The following is a 21,575-nucleotide window of genomic DNA, read 5'->3' on the forward strand; positions in this document are numbered from 1 at the left end:
ATATATGAAATGATTTGGAGTTTTTAATAGAGATATTTGGTATCAGTTAAATTGATGAAATGAAAATTAATAAACGTGAATCAAAAATGTTTATTTATTTGTATTAAGTATTTTAAATTGTAAATAAATTCTCTTCGGTTAAGTTATTTTATTTAAATCTGTAATTGATGTTTAACTAACCATGTATTTCCATGCTAACATTTCAATCAAATAGCTAGAGTAATTAATAACTGCATAATTTTCGAATTTATCAATTGCAAACTACAAGTGGGTTGTTCACAGTAATAAATTTACATTTCAAACATAAATGTTAATTTTTTCTGTTTATTACACAAAATTGTGATAGAAATTTAAATATTGCAACGCATGAACACTTATATTAATGAAAATGGAATGAAAATTAGACAAAAACAGATTATATCAGTTAGGAATTACAGACGTTTTGGCCCAGAATAATGGTATTGAACCACCAAATAAAGTCATAATTCTTATTGATGTTATGATCCACATGATTCATATTCCATGATGTGGATCCTACAGCAGTATATTGTAATATAAATATATACAGGGTAAATCAAGTACATATTCCATCCTCGTATAAAAGCTCATATGAGGAATAACAAATAATGTCCTTTAAAAAATTTCTACTTCCACTGTTGAATAATATACAGGGTGAGTTGTGAATTTTAACTGAAATTTCTATTTTTAGACTTGAATAAATATGCAAAATAAAGTGAAAAATATGCGCAGGAATATGCACTTATTTACAGATTTTAAAGATCACATTTCCAAAGCTATTCGAGAACAAAAATATTAAAAAATCTGAAATTGAAATTATACATTAATAGTATATTTATATATTCAGGGATTCTACAGTATTCACTGTCTTCTCTCGCTCAACTGTTTCCATCTCTCTCTGTTGTCCCATTCTCCATTGTTTCCATTGTTCGTTCCTCCAGGATTTTTAAGGTAGTCCTTTCTTTCCTATGGGGCTCCATTCGGTTATTCTCTTTATCCATTTGCAGTCGCTAGTTCTTCTTACATGTCCATACCACTTTAGTCTTTTTTGTTCTATATATGTTAGTATGTCTGTTTCTATTGATGTTCTTTGCTTTATTTCGTCATTACTTCTCCTGTTCATTCTTGTTACTTTGCAGCATCTTCGCAGGCATTCCATCTCTGTTGCTACTATCTTACTGCTGTTTTTCTTGTTTATTATCCAATTTTCAGCCTCATGTCTCATAATCCTTCGCACTAATGTTTTATAAATATGTGTTTTTGTCTTCATATTTAAGTTTCTATCCCACCATACTGAGTTAAGTTGTCGGATTGCTGTTCTTGTTTGTTCTAATCTTTGTGTAATTTCTTTCTCTGTTGTTGCCTTTTTCGTAATTATAAACCCCAAGTATTTTAATTTCTCCTTTCCTTTGATTGTTACGTTGTCAAAAATCTGTAGATCTTCTATGTCTTCTTCACTTGTAGATAGGTACTCTGTTTTCGCGAGGTTAATATCTAGGCCAGCCTTGGTATATTCTTCTTGTAGTTTCTTCATCATGTAGCTGAGGTCGTCTTGGTCTTGTGCAATCACTACTTGATCGTCTGCAAAGCTTAACGTATATAGGTATTTGTTCCGTACCGGTACTGCCATGCCTTCGCATTTTCTTTTCCATGTAGTCAAGGTTTTCTCTAAGTATATTTTAAATAGGGTTGGAGATGTGGAACAACCCTGCAGGAGCTCTTTTGTTGTGGTGAAGTCTCCTATGATTCTTGTTCCCATTTTAATAGACACTTTATTTTCTTTATACAGAGCTTTTGTAGCTTCTATGAGTTCCGTCTGTATTTCTAATTTGTACATTACCTCTCATAGTTCTGACCTTGGTACAGAGTCATACGCCTTTCTAAGGTCCACAAATGCCAAATGCATATCTCTAATTTTTGCTTTTTTCTTTTCCAACAGTTGGTCCAGTGTGTATATGTGGTCTATGCATGATCTTCCTGGCGTGACGCCTGCCTGATCCTCCCCGATTTTGCCGTTTATCGCTTATCGTTCTATCTTTTCTCCCAGTATCTTCCCATAAAATCTTCCTATTGATGATATTATGCTTATTCCTCTGTAGTTTTCGCATCGTTTTCTATCTCCTTTCTTAAATATAGATGTCATATATGCCTCCGTCCATTCCTTTGGGAGCTGTTCTCCATTTATGGCTTTCTGAAATATCCATTGTATCACCCATTATAATTTTTTTGATCCGTATTTTATAAGCTCAGGTGAGATGCCTCCAGTTACGCTGCTTTCTTATTTTTGATTGCTTTTATAGCCGTTCTCATTTCCCTATCTGTTATTTCTATTTCTTATTGTGGGGATCTGCTTCCTCTTCGCCTGTTTTCTTTTCCAATGAATTGTGGTCTTTGTTCTGTTAACAGTTCCTTGTAATAGTCCTTCCATTATTTGTCCCGTGTATTTCCCAATTTATTTTTTTTTGAGTTTTGTTTCAATCCTCTCAGTACTTTTCATGACTCCGAAGTTCTTGTACCTCCTATGTATGTTTTAATATTTAAGCAGGTTCTTTCCCATTCTTCATTCTTTTGTTGTGTTATTTGTTTTTTCACTTTTCTATGTTTTTCTCTATGTTCTTTATAAACTTTGTCGTTGTTTGTAGCCAGCCATTTTTTGTAAAATTGCTTTTTTTCTTCAATTATTCTTTTTGTTGGTTCATTTATTTCATAATAGTGCTGTTTATTTGTTATATGTTCTTTTTCTCCAAGGGCTTCGACTGCTGCTTGTTGTATACTCGCCTTTATATGCTCGTATATTTCTTCTATGTTGCCGTATCTAAATTCTATTAATTTTTGGTCTAGACGTTGTTGGTATAGTTCTCTTATTGATTGTTCTTGAAGTAGTTCTATATTGTATTGTTTTTCTCTTATAGTGTTCAACGGTTCTTCTGTAGAGGGGATCTTGTTATGTTTCCAATTAATGCCCATTTTTGCTGTCAGTAGTTTATGGTCCGTTCCACATTCTGCTCCTCTTCTGACTCGCATATCTTTGATCTTTATTGTGGTATCTGGTTTGTTTATTATGTAGTCTATAATCGATTTCAGCTTTCGTGTTTCTTGCATCCATGTATATTTATGAATGTTTTTATGTATATTTATGAAGAATCCGTTGGTGATTTTTAGGTTGTTTAGTTCGCATAATTCAATCAGACGTTCTCCGGTATTATTTTGTTCATCTTCTCCAAATATCCCCACTACTTTATTGTTTTCTTTCCTTTCGGTTCTGCTGGTAAGGTCGCCTGTTATAATTATCTTCACGTTCTTCTTAATTAGCTCTATTTTATGTTGAAGTTGTTCCGTGAAATGTTCTTTTTCTACTCTCGGGGACTCGTCTCTTGGTGCATATACTCCAAGTATCACTGTCTCTTTATCGTATATGTCTATATACATTTAAATTATTCTCTCGTTGATTGGTTCCCATGTTCTAACCCTGTTCTTTCACTTATTTTTGATTAGTATTCCCACTCCTGCCTTTGCTCTACATTATTTATTAACTCCGCTCCAGCAGTGCATATGGTCTTCTATTGTTTTCGTTTCATTTCCTTTCTTTTTGGTTTCTGTTGTTACTAGTATGTCGATGTTGCTTTCTCTAAGCAACATCGACATACATATTGAAATTCTTCGATTTTCTTGATCACTTCCGTTGCCTTTTGTTGCACATATGAATGTTCTATTTTTTCTTCGTTTTGATTTTTGGTTGAGCGAACTCTTGCTCCATTGCCCCCTCGCCCCCCCCCCCCCTATTCCGATGAGATGTGTGTATTTCCACCCGGGGATGTGTTTCCGTATTTGGCTTTTTCATCTTGCGATTTTCGTTCTTCTTACCCTTATGTTTTTCTGTGTGTTAGATTGCTAATTCCTAACGTCACAACCCCCGTTTGGAGGAACTTTTCTTCAGCCACCCATTCTGGATCAGACGCTCTTGGTTCTTTAGCCCTCTCTACCATTGTGACTTTTCCAGCCATCCTCTGCTCTCAAGACCGTTGACCGATTTTTACCTGTACCCCAGGCAGGGACTCTCACAGGGTGCTATAAGCCGGGTCAGCTGAACCCTGTTTTTTTTTTTAGAGGTGTTACTCCTATATCCCTCCTCTTTTATCCGGGTTTAGGAGCGGCTGCATCGGTTATAGAGCTACTCAATTCACCCCGTACCAATCCAGGCAAAGTTCATTACTAGTTACCACAATTATAAGAAAGACAGTAGGTAAATGTATGAGTCATTAAAATTAATAGATAATTTAATAGTAGGTATGCCTAAATGTACACTTTTGCAGTCTGAAAACTCCTTGAATTAGATAAAACCAAAACTTACAACTCAAATACACTTTCCTCGAATTACAGACATGAACAGTGCATTTGCATAATTTTAGCCATAAAATGTAAGTGCTCATAAAACTGATAACTCTATTTGGCCGACCATATGCACATATCTGATAACTAAAGCGCGATTGGCAATATTCTAGGATTCCGAGAGTGATTGTGCGATTATTTCTCGAATAATTTGATTTCGCTGAACAGTTAAGTATAGAATGAAGTAATTCGTTTTCGTGATTTGGTTTTTAATATATTTTCCTTCGGTTTTGAATTTTATTAAGTCATAAAATTTTAAGGATAAAAGATATTGAAAGTTATACGTTCAGATTCCAATATGTTAAAAAAAATAATATGTCTATAAAATTATGTATAGTTTATTTCACGAAAAATGGTTGAGTGCTTAATGATTGCAATAAAACCCGACCGCAAGTACCCCAGCTTAGTCAACATTAGTTGAGCAGGTAAGTATTCACGTAAAATTGAAGCTACTGTGGAGTGTCGTTATCTTGTTTGTATAATAAATTCCTGGTAATATAAAAACGATTAAAAAATCGTATAAAATTATAAAAACAAGTAGAATACATTTTATTTCATAAGATTGTAAACATTTTAACAGTGAGTTTCACTATCAATGGTTGATCTTTTAATGACCACAATAAATTTGTTAATCGTTAAGTATTTCCTGGAATAATTATACAGGTTCCCTCTATTCTTAATTTGTAAAAGTATATAAAACCGATGAGAAATTTTTAAATATACATTTTGTTTCATTTAGTTGAAAGTGTTACAAGTGTTACCAGTGTTATACCTATTTATACCTATAAAACAGCATTATGTGGCGTCCGTGGAAAAACATTGACGGTGCATCTTCCAGTGTTCCAGCAAAGAAAAAGCATTTATCTGCTGACGCTAGAGAAATCGTAAAAACAATATATAGTTCTTTACTTACAAGAGGACTTACTGCTAATACTGCTGCCAGTGAAATATCTGATTTAACGAAAATACCTCTAACCACAGTGAAAAGAATTACATCAAATCCCATTAAGTCAAGAAGGAAGCGTAAGAATGCCGGTTCTACCAAATGTATTGACGAAAGTGATAAGGACTTAATAAGACAAAAAATTTACACAATGTACGAAGAGCAACGGATACCTACATTAGATGCTTTAAAACAACGGCTTACTAATGATAATACACAAATAAACTGTAGCCGCATTAGTCTTTGGAGGATTTTGTCTAAAATGGGCTTCAGATATCGTACAATTGACAAAAGGCAAGTGCTTATGGAGTCCCATCGTTTAAAAAAGTGGCGTACTGAATATATAACTTCCATAAAAAAGTACCGTGCAGAAGATCGACCAATAATTTATATGGACGAGACATGGTTTGACACTCATGAAACACCAACCAAAGGATGGTCTGTTTCTTCCAACAGGTGTCAAACAAAAGCTCCATCAAACAAAGGGAAAAGAATAACAATTTTACATGCAGGATCAGAAAATGGTTGGGTCCCAAATGCCTAATGGCTTTCTGCAAAGAACATTAAAGACTCCTGCGTGGACTACTATGAGGATACAACGGCACAGCTTTTTGAGCAATGGTTTAAGAATTGTCTTATACCTAACCTTCCTCAAAATAGTGTGATAGTAATGGACAATGCAAGTTACCACAGTCGTCAATTACATAAGTCTCCAAGTGCAAATAACACGAAAATTGAAATTTAAAACTACCTGTTAGAAAACGATATATATTTTGAAGAAAGTTATTTAAAAAATGAACTGTTAGAAGTATTAAAATCATTTTCTATTAAAAAAGTATATGTTTGTGACGCATTGGCCGAGGACATGGGACATACAGTGTTACGGCTTCCGCCTTACTATTGTTTATTTAATCCCATAGAGCATATGTAGCACCAACTAAAGTCAAATATTAGGTCACAAAATGTTTCTTCGACTTTAAGTGGTAGTGTAGTCGAATTAATAAGGAAATGTGTTGATGATATCTCCCCAGAAAGTTGGAAAAATTCAGTACGTCATTTAATGAACGTAGAAAATTCATATGTTACTTTGAATCACATAATTAAACCAATTGTTATTAATCTTGAAGAGGATAGCGACAGCGAAACAGAATTAGGTATTTAGGAATTCATAAATATGTTTTAGTTATTGTGGGTATTTTTTTTTGTAAATATTAACTTATTTTTTTATTTATATCTATTTATATGTATATATTTTTCTATATTTTTTTTCAATTCATCTATTTTTTGTACATTATGTATTCGTTTGTATGTATATACTGTAAATAGAACTATTATTACTGTACATTTTTAACGATATCCGATTAGGAAGAGCAAAAACTTTTAAACACGCCAGTTTTTTGCTGACAGCTTACACAGTATTACACAGCTACCAATGAAATATATTAAATAACAAACTTTCTGAAGTGCGACCCTGTGTACTTCCGTAGGTTATTGAGAGACTCTTGTATACACAATAGGATCAACTCAGGTAACCATTAAGTACTCAACCATTTTTCGTGAAACAAACTATAAATGGACTTTTAAAAATTATATTTAATTTGGTTATATATAACAATTGAAGGGCTTAATGTGAAACAATGACAAGCCATATAGGAGTTCAAAAAGAGTTAGTGCTATGCTTGGTTAAAGTAAAAGTATAATAAACCACTAAAAATTTATTTCATAATGACGCGATAATAGATGGCGCGATAAACCTCTGGTAACACTATTGCACATGTATAGTTTGTCTTAGTATTTAATCGACATAATGACAAGCCACATCAAAATGGCGATCATGGGCGAAAGCGATTCGGTTATTTCTGTGAGTTTTGACGATTCTAGCAAGAAAAATACTGAAGTTGAGTCGACGTTTGATGACAGTTACCGTGATCCTGACTAGGTACAATCTAGAAGTGACTCAAGTGATGAAAATACAGCGCTATGTAGTTTTTTGTTAAATGTGGCTTATCACATTATTACCATTCAAGATTAAACTAGAAAGGAGAAGTAACAAACTGTAACAACTACAGTCCCTGCTCAATTTATTAGACTCACTTAGCAAATTCAAGTTTTCTGTGTTTTATAATCAATTATAATTATAACTATGTTAACTATAAGTAAGAAACATAACACAGATGATAGTAGTAACCTTTTTGCATATTTATTGAACAAAAATAAAGTAAATTATTACAATATTCTACTATAACATTAATATTTTGTTAAGCCACCCTTGGCATTAATAAGTGCAGCCACTCTCCTAGGCATGCTGTTTATGCATTTTTCTGCGATTTCTTTTAAATTTTCGGTATGATTCCAATGGAAAATGATTCTTTCTATCAACAGAATCTTGTTGGTAATAATTTCCTTGGCTAATTCTCTTTTTAGGCACTCCCAGACATTTTCAATGGGGTTCATATCTGGTGAGTTGCCGGGCCATGGTAAGAGCGGAATTTCTTGTTCCAACAAAAATTTTTTAATACTTTTAGCCGTATGGCAAGGTGCTCCATCCTGCATAAATATCTTATGGCTGTTACCAAACCATTCGTTTACTTGTGGAACCAATCTTGTCTGCAAAACCCTTTTATATTGGTCTTGTCGCATGGTTCCTTCTACTACATACAAACGTCCCATACCTTTGCCACTAATCACCGACCATATCATTACTGAGGCGGGATGTTTAATTGTATTAATTACACACCCCTTTTCATATTTTTCCCCTGGACGTCTTCGGACAAACTGGGCCTTGTCATCCATTATTTGAAACGTGGCTTCATCGCTGAAGCAAACCTGGAAATGTGAATAAAATTATAAAGAACGAAAATAAAATGATTTATAATCATTTACCTTACGCCAATCATCAATAGACCAGTCTTTATGGATCTTGGCCCAAGCTAAGCGTTTTTTGAGCATTTGTGGTGTTAGTTTTGGCTTCTTAACAGGCCTGCGACATTTAAAGCCCATGCTATACAAATTTCGGCGTACAGTGGCCACCGATACTGAGCACCCTGCTTCTTCCAACTTATTTCTTAAATTTCTATGGGTGGCCCTTCTGTGCGTTACAGCTAAATTTTTTAAAATTCGTTGCGCCCTGGGGGTGACTAAAGGTTTTTTGCCACATCGGCCCTTCCGAACTGACGTTACAGGTCGCTTCTCTTTGAGTTTTTGACTTAATCTTCTCACTGACGACTGGGATACACCACATTTTCGTGCTATCTCTCTCTGACTAAGTGATGTATTTTGTAGTAAAGCAGTAATGGAAGAGATTTGCTCAACACAAAGATCTTTAGATTTACCCATCTGAAAAATTCCAATCCCAGATTAATCGTTTTGTATTATAACTAAGAATTAACCAATATTATGTAATAATGTAATATTAATAATATTAACACTATTATTTAATAATGTCAATACTTACTGGTGCAAATTTTAAATAAACTGATCACAAATCTATATTTTAAGTAAAAAAAATCAAAATGTAAAATAATTAGTTGCTCCACACTTTGAGCACATTCTACTGTCATCTGTAAATTTTTGACAATTCTAAGAAAAAGTGTACCATTTTCTACTTAACTATGTTCCCAATAGTTATGCAACCCAAACAGCACCTCAGTATCCAAGTGAACATACTTTCAATGCCATTAAAATTAAAAAAAACTGAAATTTTTATGGTGAGTCTAATAAATTGAGCAGGGACTGTATAAAGCAATATCTCTACTGAGCATATAAAATTCTAAAAGCACTCATCAAGCAAAAACTCACTAAATTCACAGAGAAAAACTTTGGGGACTACCAGCAAGGATTCGAACAGCTGTGTTAACGAACAGCTGTCAGAAGAAATTGAAATTAGATGAGGAGTAGGACAGGGATGCGTATTGTCGCCAATTCTTTTCAATGCCTACTCCGAAGAGGTCCTGAAAAAAGCTCTTGAGGGTGAAACAGCTGGAATAAAGGTAAATGGAGTTCCCATTAACAACATTAGATATGCAGACTACACTGTGATCTTAGCCGAAAACATTGAAGATCTTCAGAGACTGGTGACCAGAATAACAGAGTATGGAAAAGAGTATGGTTTAACAATGAATGTGAAGAAGACAAAATTTATGAGAATATCGAAAACTCAAAGAAATAATGAGAATCTTCTAATAAACGAAACCAACGTTGAACAAGTGGACAAATATGCATACCTGGAAACAATGATGAACTCTACAAATGATTACAATCAGGAGATAAAAATAAGAATAGAAAAGGCTAGAGCAAATTTCAACAAAATGAGAAGAGTTCTATATACCAGGGATTTAAAACTGGAACTAAGATTTAGGTTGGCGAGGTGCTATGTTTTTTCGACTTTATTTTATGGAATGGAATCTTGGACCTTGAATGCGACATCAATGAAAAAACTGGAATCATTGGAGCTGTGGGTGTACAGAAGAATTCTAAAAATATCATGGACAGAACACATCACAAACAAAGAGATTCTGGGAAGGATGAACAAAGAAATGGAAATTTTAAATTCAATAAAAACAAGAAAATTAGAATATCTCGGACATATTACACGTGGAGAGAAATACACCTTACTCCAACTAATTATTCAGGGAAAGATCCAAGGAAAGAGAAGCATAGGGAGGCGTAGAATGTCATGGCTGCGCAACCTGAGAGAGTGGTACGGATGTACATCAAATGAACTTTTCAGAGCAGCCGTCTCAAAAGTCCGAATATCAATGATGATTGCCGACCTCCGCCGCGGAGATGGCACTTAAAGAAGAAGCAAGGATTCAGAGAAGGCATGTCCACATTCCTTTGCGTTTACCTTCGTACCATCCTGACCTAAACCCGATTGAACTTATATGGGCTACTGTCAAAAATAATGTAAGCCAGAAAAACGTTACATTTAAATTAGCTGACGTACAAAACTGGCTGAGAAAGAGTTCAGTAAAATGTATGCAAATAAGTGGAGAAAACGATGTGACCATGTCATTAAGAAGGAAGATGAATACAGGGACAGCGAGATAGTGGTTGATAACGCCATGGAAATAGCTCCTAATATTATAAATATTAACAGCGAATCTACGAGTACAGAGTTTTCTTCTGATGATGAAGATGAAGAAAATTAACCATTAGAAAATTATTTTCAGTTACTATTTTTCTACACTTGGTACTCGTTTTAGTGTTATAATAAAACCAAAATATTAAAATTAAATAATTACTGTGTTACATTTATTTATACAATACCCTCCATTTAATATGAAAGACAATATCAACGTAGTTTTATTTGTTAATTAAATTCAGTCATAATTATGTTTGTGTTTGTACGTTAAATTAAAGAGATATTATAAACTTATAAACCAGGGGCATTCTATTTAAATTGACTAAAAAAATAAATAACAATTTCATCTTTTCAATGATATATTAAAGCTTGCGAAAAAATATTACTACTTTTTAATTGTGTAATAATTATTTGAACAATACCGTTACGCTACTGAAACTACTTATCAGAAATAGTAAACCAATAGGAGAATCATGGGACCTAAACATAATCTATTTCTCAGTTACGTTGTGCGTATTCCGTCGCCAAGTTAACTGGCGTTTGCTGTACTTACCATTTCATTACACATAAACATTGAAAATTACCGACCCATAAGCCTATTAAACCACCTCTACAAGTTATCCATAAAAGAATCACAAATAGACTGGAAACAAAATTAGATTTTCACCAACAGCGCTACGTATTGCTTAGTTAACCTCTTATTAAAAATTATTAAAAAAATTGATGGTAAATAGCTAATTTTATTAGATTATTAACCGAAATGTTGCTTAGTCTAATAACATACGATAATATAAATATATTTATATGATGTAATTGTCTTAGCAACTTATTTTGAGTTTGTTTTTTATTTAATACAGGGATGTCCATTTTTATGAACATCAGGTCCTTAGCTATACATAAAATATTATGTACTATTATGCATACAACGTCAATAAATCAATTTATAACTTCAATTGTAGCCACAAACGTTGTAGTTTTAGTTTCCAAAAAAAAGTAAATTATATACAATATTATATTAGACTTTTTTGTTTCAGCTGTCTTTGGTAATAAAAAGTTGACTATGAAAGACTTCTTGAATATCTGGAAAATTCGGATATAGACGTTTCAGATTCTGAAAACTCTGATGACGGCTTTAATCCAAATGAAGAATTGTATCAGGCTCAGCAATCAGATTTAGCTCAATATACAGATGATGAACAAGATTCAGAAATACCATCCGAAGATGAATTAGATAACGTGCCACACAATGAACAAAAAAAAGGCTTGACAACCGAAATACATGGAACAAAATGGGTGCTTTATCCCTCAGCATGTAAACTTTACTGGAATTGTCGATACAGTCAATGGAGGCAAAATTGGAAAGTTGAAAACTACGTCGGTATATATTGTGATGATTCAGATTTTGAGAATATTTATAATTATACAAATATTAAATTTTTGCAAGAAAAAGGAAAACCTTTGAACGTTACTCCAACTGAGGTGAAAACATTTTTTGGAATATCTATTCTAATATCCTGTCTAAAGTATTCACAAATTAGAATGTTTTGAGCTAAGACAGCAAAAGTCAACAGTATTGCACAAGCCATGATACGTGATAGATGTTTTTAAATTAGAATCAATTTAAAAGTAGTTACTGATGTACCTCAAGATCAAAGGAACGCTGACAAATTATTTAAGATTCGGCCTTTAGTTGAACGAATACGAAGAGGTTGCTTGATACTTCTAAGATACAGTGATGCTGCTGTGGACGAACAAATGGTACCTTTTACGGGCGTGTGTAACATGAAACAATTTGTTCGAGGTAAACCTAATCCAGAAGGATTAAAAAAATTTGTCCGTGCCACTTTCAAAGGATTAATATTAAACCAGAGAATAACCGAACACAGAGAAGCGACACAACGGTCCAAAAGCGTGTACCATTTTTGTATACGCATGCCCGATTCTGGTTATTTAACTGTCAAAAACACGTACTTATTCTTTAATTCTGGTTGTTTTCGATAGTCCGTAGGCGTCTATGGTAAATACTCAACACAACAAGTGCATTTGACTATTTATATAATTTATTTATAGTTAAAAGTTTATAGTTATAGTTTATAGTTATAGTTAAAATAGTTATAGTTAAATATATAAGTTTATAGTTATAGTTTATAGTAAAAAGTTTAATTTATATTTCAAATGTCTGGATATATTTGTGCGATTCGCGGATGTTCATCTGTGACAGAAAAAGGAATAAGTTTATTTAGATTTCCTAAGAATAATAACAGGTAATTACTATTGCTTTGTAATTATTATTAGTTATTACATAATAGTATAAGTTTGACTTTCGAACAGTAAGCCGACGACGACGTGCCAAGAGATAGTTTAAAATGAAAACATTAAATTTGGTTTCAGTGCTATTTCTTTTATTGAAAGACGCAAGTCTCCGAAGGCTCAGGTCAAAAAATCAACAGTTGGTGGTCGGGCTCGAAGACAACAATACGAATATAGTATTTTTAGGAAATAAAAATATATAGAGGGTTTTCTACACGAGAATATTTGATTTAAGAGCGTAGGCGCAAAATTTCGGGCCAATGCTTTTTAAATGCATTCATTTTTTTCGAATCCTGAAAAAACTAATAAGTATTTTTAAAAAATTTAAACGCAGAATGAAAGACCACATTATTCTGAGGGCCGAAAGTCCCTGAAAACTTCTATAATATTTATTTTAATAAGTTACAGGGGTGAAAAAAAAGAGAAAATTTAGTGTGATTTTTAATTTCAAATATCTCATCCAAAAAAACTTTTTGTTTATTCTAAGGGACTTTCGACCCTCGGTAATAATGTAATCTTTCATTCTGCATTTAAATTTTTCAAAAATATTTGTTAGTTTTCTCAGGATTCGAAAAAAATGATTAAAAAGCATTGGCCCGAAATTTACGCCTACGCTCTTAAACGAAACAAAGAAATTACTAAAATGCTCAAACTAAAAATTGTTGGAAACATAATTAGACCGATAATTGGTAAAATCTTACAATTACCACAGAACAAGACTTCAAAATTGTAAAAATATGGTTGCAAATAAACAAACTTACATTAAATTATGAAAAAACTAAATACTCATCTAGTTTTTGCTATATACAAAAGTTGTCTGCCAATTTTTAATTCGTTAAATATAAATAACAAAGATCAAATATATGAACCGGAGTACACAAAATATTTAGGAGTTTGAAATAGGAATTACAAATAAAAAATATTAAAACTGTATTTGTTGTATATCTCAATATTTAATGAAATTTTTGTGACTTAGTCAGGAGAAAACTGTAAATTTATTAAGATTAGATATTGACAAAAGTTAAATATTTCATTACTTACAATATACTTAGAATATACTAATACTCTTATAGTTGTAAGTAATAAAGTATTATTTATAAAAACAGAAAAAGTTCTTTGTTTAAAATTTGTTCTGTTAAAAATTTTTAGTGCCAAAGTGTAGATAGAAGCTTGCAGACGAGAAGATTTGTTATTCAAAATGGATTCACTTTATAATAATTATAGGATTTGTGAACACCCATTCAAAAAAAGTAACGCGCCACAAGACATACCTCTGGGTTGGCGTGGAAACTGTCTTAAAATTTGTTTTAAAATTTTTTTATTGTGTAACTCTTTAAAGACGGGTCACGTAAAAAGACGTTTTAGCGTAACTTCCGCGACAGCCGGGTGGCATCAGTAAATCACCTTTTGTAAATCAAAAATAATTACACCATTAAGAATATCAACAAAAGCCGGCCCTGCAGGTAACTATTTTTTCAGTGCAATATTTCGTATTTATTGAAAGTCAACATAAATGCTCAATTTTATTTAAGAGCGTAGGCGCAAAATTTCGGGCCAATGCTTATTAAATGCAATCATTTTTTTCGAATCCTGAGAATATTAACAAATATTTTTGAAAAATTTAAACGCAGAATGAAAGATTACATTATTACCGAGGGCCGAAAGTCCCTTAGAATAAACAAAAAGTTTTTTTGAATGAGATATTTGAAATTAAAAATCACACTAAATTTTCTCTTTTTTTTTTCACCCCTGTAACTTATTAAAATAAACATTATAGAAGTTTTCAGGGACTTTCGGCCCTCAGTAATAATGTATTCTTTCATTCTGCTTTTAAATTTTTCAAAAATACTTATTAGTTTTTTCAGGGTTCGAAAAAAATTAATGCATTTAAAAAGCATTGGCCCGAAATTTTGCGCCTATGCTCTTAAGAATTTATATTGTGTGATATGCCCACTGACTATTAATTTTCTGGTTGTTAGCTGTCATTGGCGGCTTGGCCACGTAACTTCAAAAGAGTGTCGCTTCTCTGTGTTCGGTTATTCTCTAATTAAACTTCGATATTTATCAAGTTCAAAATACATTTCTGCAGAATGATAATGATGTTAAGAAGTTAGGAGTTGGTCTATCTGCCGTTATTAAGTTATCTACAATATTATTCGAAGAAACACATGTATTTATTGATAGATATTTCACTTCACCTTCACCTTCACCTTCACTTTACCTTTACTTGAGTACATGGTAAAAAAAATATTTTTAGCTGGTACAATAATGAGATCCAGAATACTCAAAGCAGTTCATGTACCATTGGATAATATGATGAGTCGATTAGGACGTGGTTCTTCTGAGCAAGATGTCTGATGATCTGATGAAAAAATTAACATAGTCCAATGGTAGGATATGAAATCAGTTATGCTAGCGTCAACTGCGTTGCAAATAGAACCTTCAAGTGAATGTAAGCGATGGTCAAAAAAGGACTCCCAATATGCTCAGGTATCTAGATCAAACATTGTTAAAAACTACAAGAAATCCATATGGGAAATAGATTTAATTAACAGGATGATCGGTTATTATCGAATGGGAGCTAGAAGTAAAAAATGGACAGTCAAAACCATTTTTTACTTATTTTACCTTGCGATTGCCAATTATTGGAGTTACATCCATCCACCATCAGCTTGGTCATGTAAGTGGGTCCTTAAAGATAATATTACTAAAAATTCTGATTTTGGGAACATTTAAACACAGGTAACTAGAAAAAGTTACAAACCTAGAACATCACTTTAAACGTCTACTAAGAGAAAGATACAAGACATTCCTGCAATGGCATCTGCGTTAAAAAATTCTGTTAGATGTAAGCTTCCAGGTTATAAGGGTAAAACAAAAGTTTATTGTAAATCATGTGACATATTTTTATGTTTAACGCGAAATAACAATTGTTATAAACAATTTCCTTTTGAGTAATTTTGTAATGATGCGATCCTGTTTTCCTTTTAAATGGACATATTTTTTATTCACATTTAGCAAAAAAATAAACATTTAGAAAAATTTACATACGTTTTTACTAAAAATCATACGAATTCTATTATTTAATCAAAAAGAAAACAAAAAAGATCAGGCTCAGGAAGTTATAATATTAACTAAATGAATCAGTTACGAAAATAGCATTAAGGGAATCATATCAATCCATAAATCATAGTCTTATAACATCATTTTAAGTTAACTTACTTTCTTGCCATTAAGAAACCACGTGATATTTGCAGGGGGGTATGAAGGAGGTGCTGTACAATTGCCTTTCAAAACATGTCCAATTTCCATTAAATCTTTCTCCAATACCATTGTTGGATCATCTTCTGGTACATCTAAAAAAGTAATAAGAAATTTAATAGGTATACAACTGGTTTTTAAAATGAAATAAATTTATATTAATATAAACTATTTATTTTCAAATGAATTTCCGGTGTTGAAATTTTTGACGCGAGTTTTAAAAATACCTTTGGGACATAAATACTGAGGACAACGTTAGTGGTATGTGCATAACATACGACGGAAAAATTATTTAGCATTTTCTATGCGGTATTCAAATTTTATTCAAATTTTTATTACCATACATGCATTTGGACGACAATAAAATTATAATGACTTTGTACAGACAAATATACTATAGTTTAATTGTAAATATAAAGACGTACGGGGTACATATAAAAAGTTACCCGAACATTAAAAATTGAAAAGATCAGTTGAAGGTAATTTTTTGTGTAATTGAAAAAAAAAACATTGAATAATAACAAAAGCTATCTTGTGTCTTTATCTTCCTCAGCTTTTTCTTTTCAAAGGTCAATGTTCCTTACTCTGCTTTGCCGTTTATTTTTGTTTATCGTATGTTCTTCATGTAAACCTTTTCCTCTCAAGTACTCTGCCATATAATTCTTTCATCTTTTCGGTTTTCCCCTCTCTTTTCTTAACTTCTAGTAGCGCTATCTGTCGCCATATAGTTCCATTTTTACATCTAATGTGACCAAACCACTGCAGTCTTTTCTTTGAAGTCAGTAACATATAGAGCATACATCCTTTATGTTTTTTAAATAACAAACATATAAAATCAGAATTTGGTGTTTATTGAAGGTAAACTAAATTCATGACCAAATACTTACCATGTCGGGATAGTATTATGAGGTTTTTTTCCTGGTTTTTCCCTCAAAATTTACTATAGAATCACTAACAGGAGAATTTTACTGTCATCATGTCATGTATTTGTCTTTTTAAAGACGAATTACATGCTATGATCTTTTCTGATAGATATTCTCAAGTTAAAGTTGATTTCATGTAATCGAATGAACTATCTTATAAGTAAAGTCGTCCCAGGAGCGCAACTCAACAATATTGGCAATGTCATTTTAAAGTCGTCTACTTTAAAATGTATAATGTATGTCTGAATTGTCAATATAAATGAGTCAGATAAAATTAAATTATTAGAAGAATTTTTCACTAAGTAACAAAAAAACAAAAATTTGTTTAATTTACTAATGTTTGTATTTTAAGAACGATTTCCGAAGTGGAAATTGAAACGTCAATAAACGTACTTTAACCTTTAGTTGTGGCTTATTCCCATTTAAATAGTAATTACTTCAAGGTCTTGTTCGTAAAAAGGAAATTTTGGTAGCTGTATGATATAAGATTGAAATGACTTCGTATCAATAAAAGATTCTGCAAGAGGACGAAAATTTTTTATTCTCTAGTAAGAATTTGTTAAATTTTCTGTCAAAAAAACCTATTTTGTGAACCATAGTTGTATTAAACGATCTGTATATAATGACATTTGTTGGCTAACATTTGCCTCTGTATGTGTAAAGGTGGTTCTTGGGCTTCTGCTAGAACTGCTTGGTTAGGTGAAGACATCATAGCTCCTAGACAAATTTTTATTGATTTAAATTAGATTCTGTCAAGTGTTAAAAGATTTGTTTTGCATGTTGATCCATAAAGACTACAACCATAATCCAGAATGGATCGTATGTCGGATCTATAAAACATTAAAGAGACATGTTGATCTGCAACCCATATTTTTTTGAAAACGAAACGCAGAAGATTAATTCCACGCTCGCATTTTTGTTTTACATACGTTACATTACATATTTTACATTGCTGGATCACAAGAGTTTTTTTATCTAGGATTATGCCTAGATGTTTATACTCTTCTGCTAAGGGTAAAATATAATCACTAGACTTCGGCAAATATGCAAATAAAAATGTAGAAAATATGCGCATAAATATGCACGTGTTTACCCGAAAATATGCAAATATTTTACAAAATATGCATACAAATAAATAAAAAAATCGTAAAATAGTAACAATTTTATTTAAAAAAAAGTGTACATAACTAAATATTTCCTACTATTCATTAAGATTTACATTTATTTTAAGTAACTACATCATTTTTAAGTATGAATAAACTTATTTAGAATTATGGTAACAATAAATGACCAAGTGGTGTTCAAAATTTTCTAACAAAAACTTGTGGCTTCTGTCTGAGTACATATATTTATATATGGAAAAACTTCGTTCAACATCAACTGATGTAACGGGAGCATTTTTCAAACTAACCAAAACATTTGGTTCTAAATTAATTGTTTCCGAAATATTTCCAGCTAGAACACTGACTACTTCAGAAAGAATATGGTAACCTTTATTTTTTTCCATAGTAGCTTCAAATTTTTTTAAAATATCTTTTCCAATATTACCTCTAACGTTCCGACAACATGACGCAAATTCTTTTATTAATGCTGTACTTTCGAACAATGACAGTTTTGGTGATTCTAACTGAGTAATTGTTTTTTGAACAAAACTAAAATTTGATTTTATAAATGAAAGTTCTTGTTGAAGCAAGTTACTCTAAAAAGTTTGTTTAGAGTCCAAAAGAGATTGGGAACTTTCATCTGTTAACGTATCAATTATGTTCTTTATTTTAACAAAATGATCTGCATAAAAATTAGCTGCTTCTAACCATGTTCCCCATCGCGTTAAAATAGGTTATGGTGGAAGAGGAAAGTTAGGTAGCATTTCTTTATAAAGTTGAATTCTTATAGGAGATTTAAGAAATACTTTTTTTGACACTGGATATCATGGTATTTACAAGAGGAAACTTTTTTCGTATTTCCTCTGCAACTCTGTTTAATCCATGCGCTACACAAGTAACATGTATTAAATCTGGGGAAAATATTTTTAAATTTTGTCCTGCTTTCACCATATAAGGAGCAGCATCCGATAAAATAAGCAGTAATTTATTAGAAGGAATAGTTGTCGGAAGAAAAAAGTTGCTAATGTTTCTTGTATAAAACGCGAAATTGTTAAAGCATTTGTTTTCTCAAGTTGCTGGCATGAAATAATATGAGATTTTGGTAAGGTATCTTCTTTAAGAACACCAATCAATAAATGAGCAATATACTTTCCTGAGGAATCAGTGGTTTCGTCTACAGATATGTAAAAATAATTATCTGCAATTTCTTCCTTAATATTAATTAACACCGACGAGTATAGCCCGTTCACATTATTTCTTCTTAGAGACCGATCACTTGGAAGATTAAGTTTGCAATATTTTTTTAGAAACGAACTAAAATTTACATTTGCTAATTTTGAAAGCGGTATGTTTGCAGACACTAATGCGCGACACAAGTCTTCATTAAAAGTTTCTTGCTCATCTAATTTTTTTGAAGTAGATTGGAAACATTTAGCCATTGAAGTTTGATGTTTTCCTCCTATTTTTCCTTTTTTTGCAATGTGTGAAGCAGTTCTCACATGTTGGTCTATCTGAAATTTCTTCTCACATGCTATCTATAAATAAAAATAAAAACCTTTATTTTAACCCAACCTTTAAAATATAAAAATATACAAGGTGTTTTTATTTAATCAAATAACTGGTTTGGAAAAAAAACACTCGCTAAGTGTTTTAAATGCATTATTAATCCACAAATTAGTTTTTGTTACTAACCATTAGTACATCATATAACTTATTTTAAAATTCAACAAAAGTTTTTTTTTGTTAATTCAATTACAATAAAAATAATTGTGTTTTAGAATAGCTGACTTCATAAAAAAAAGTAAAGGTGAAAAATTTTTCTAAATACACACCATTGTATTGTACCATGGACAATTTTTTCTCACTAAAGGGAGCTATTTTTCATTTAAAAACAACCTACGAGTACTAAATTTCAAGTAAATACGTTTATTAGTTTTAAAGTTATTGTTGTTATTAACTAAAAGAATTTAATTTTTTTAAATTTTAACACCCTGTATCTCGAAAAGTAAATAAGTCTGACCCCTCATTAACTATATCGTTTTGTTCAATTTTTCGAGAAGTATCTACAGTCAAACGTTGTAAGTGTCATTTGGAAACACCCTGTATGTATGAAATATTAGATATTTAATAGAAAATATTAGATACTTACAATTTTGCCACAGACTGAACAGTAGATTTTTCCCATATCCATAGACAGCTCTTTATAAGGTTTAATCCAAGTTGAAGCACTGGTTGTTTTAGGCATTATAAAATCACAATCTTCCTTTTTGTTACGCACAACGAGTGTTTACACTTTGAATATCAAAACAAAAATGATTTACAAATCTGAGCATCAAATTAGAAATGTTTAGGTACCTAATTCAATAAACTGGGAGATTTTGGAAAATCCCTAAATTAGGAACAAAACTATTAGCCGTTTACCTGCTGTTAAGATACAATAAATTGTAGATAGATTTGGGGATTAGATCATAAAATGCAAATGAGCGAACCCTTAGCGATTATCCAATAACTGAATGCCTCAGTGACCGAGACTTTCTAAGAATGTTGAGGGCTACTTAAATTGATCTTCTTTGAAATTGTAAATGTTTTGTACCTGTAGAGATTACGTACTTAGATCATTTCTTGATTAAAATGACTACAAAACTTTATACAAGAATTGAAATAAATTGGTATGTTTAAAAATTTTCAAATACAGTATAAAAATCTGAACTTTTATGCACTTTATGCAAACTTTTATACAAATATGCCAAAATATGAAATATTTGCATAAAATATGCACAATATGCAACATATGCAATATGCATATTTGCCGAAGTCTAATAATCACCTATCTGACATTTGCCTGTGACTTTTTCTCTACGTCTAGTGAAACATACAATCGAAGATATTCAAAAATCGAAGAAAACATATTTATATTTAAAAAGTTAATGATATGTATTGATTTTCCTACCTAAAATTTTCATCCGGGTGGATAAAATCACGGGCTGCAATTTTATTTGTCAGTCTTCTTTTTTCACTTTTAATAAACCTTCAAATAATTTTATTTTTTGGTAACGACGAATGAGATAGAGACCCTGTACACTCGACTCACGGAAAGCTGCTCGGGAGGGCTGCGAAACGGAGAACGAAAGTTGCTTTTAATTAATGTTTTAATTAAAGTTTGGAATATGGCGCTAATGATGTATCCATCTTGAATAAACATGGGTTGAGAGCATTTTTTCAAATACAAGTGTTCGCTGTTGATCCTGGTTACATTAAAGCTCGTACACACGTATTTTGAATTTCACTAGATTTCATACAAAGAAACGACGAGCTGAAAATATACGAGCGCTCAACGTTAAACTAGATAGAAACTGCGTGTTTTGTAGTAACTTCTTTTATTTGTTTTTGAGAAGATAATTTTATGTGTTTGTTTGCTTATGACTATTGTAGTATAATATTTGTTGCTCGTAACGAAGTATTTGTTGTGTATGTTTTAAAATTATTTTACAAGGTAGTGACACCAAATAAGGCCAGTGTCTTTGTAAGGCCAATTGTAAATATTT

The 21,575-nt window shown here is 31.8% G+C and overlaps 1 protein-coding gene across 1 annotated transcript in view; it reads right to left on the minus strand.

The window, feature by feature from the left end:
- The window catches only part of LOC140447206 (uncharacterized), a 427,560-nt gene that overhangs the window by 150,449 nt on the left and 255,536 nt on the right, over positions 1 to 21,575 (minus strand). Inside the window, exon 4 of the mRNA XM_072539719.1 lies at positions 15,966 to 16,099. Coding sequence (XP_072395820.1) covers positions 15,966 to 16,099 — 134 coding nt within the window. The remainder of the gene's footprint in view (positions 1 to 15,965; positions 16,100 to 21,575) is intronic.

This window comes from Diabrotica undecimpunctata, chromosome 8, assembly GCF_040954645.1.
Source record: "Diabrotica undecimpunctata isolate CICGRU chromosome 8, icDiaUnde3, whole genome shotgun sequence".
In the NCBI taxonomy this organism is placed as follows: Eukaryota; Metazoa; Arthropoda; class Insecta; order Coleoptera; family Chrysomelidae; genus Diabrotica; species Diabrotica undecimpunctata.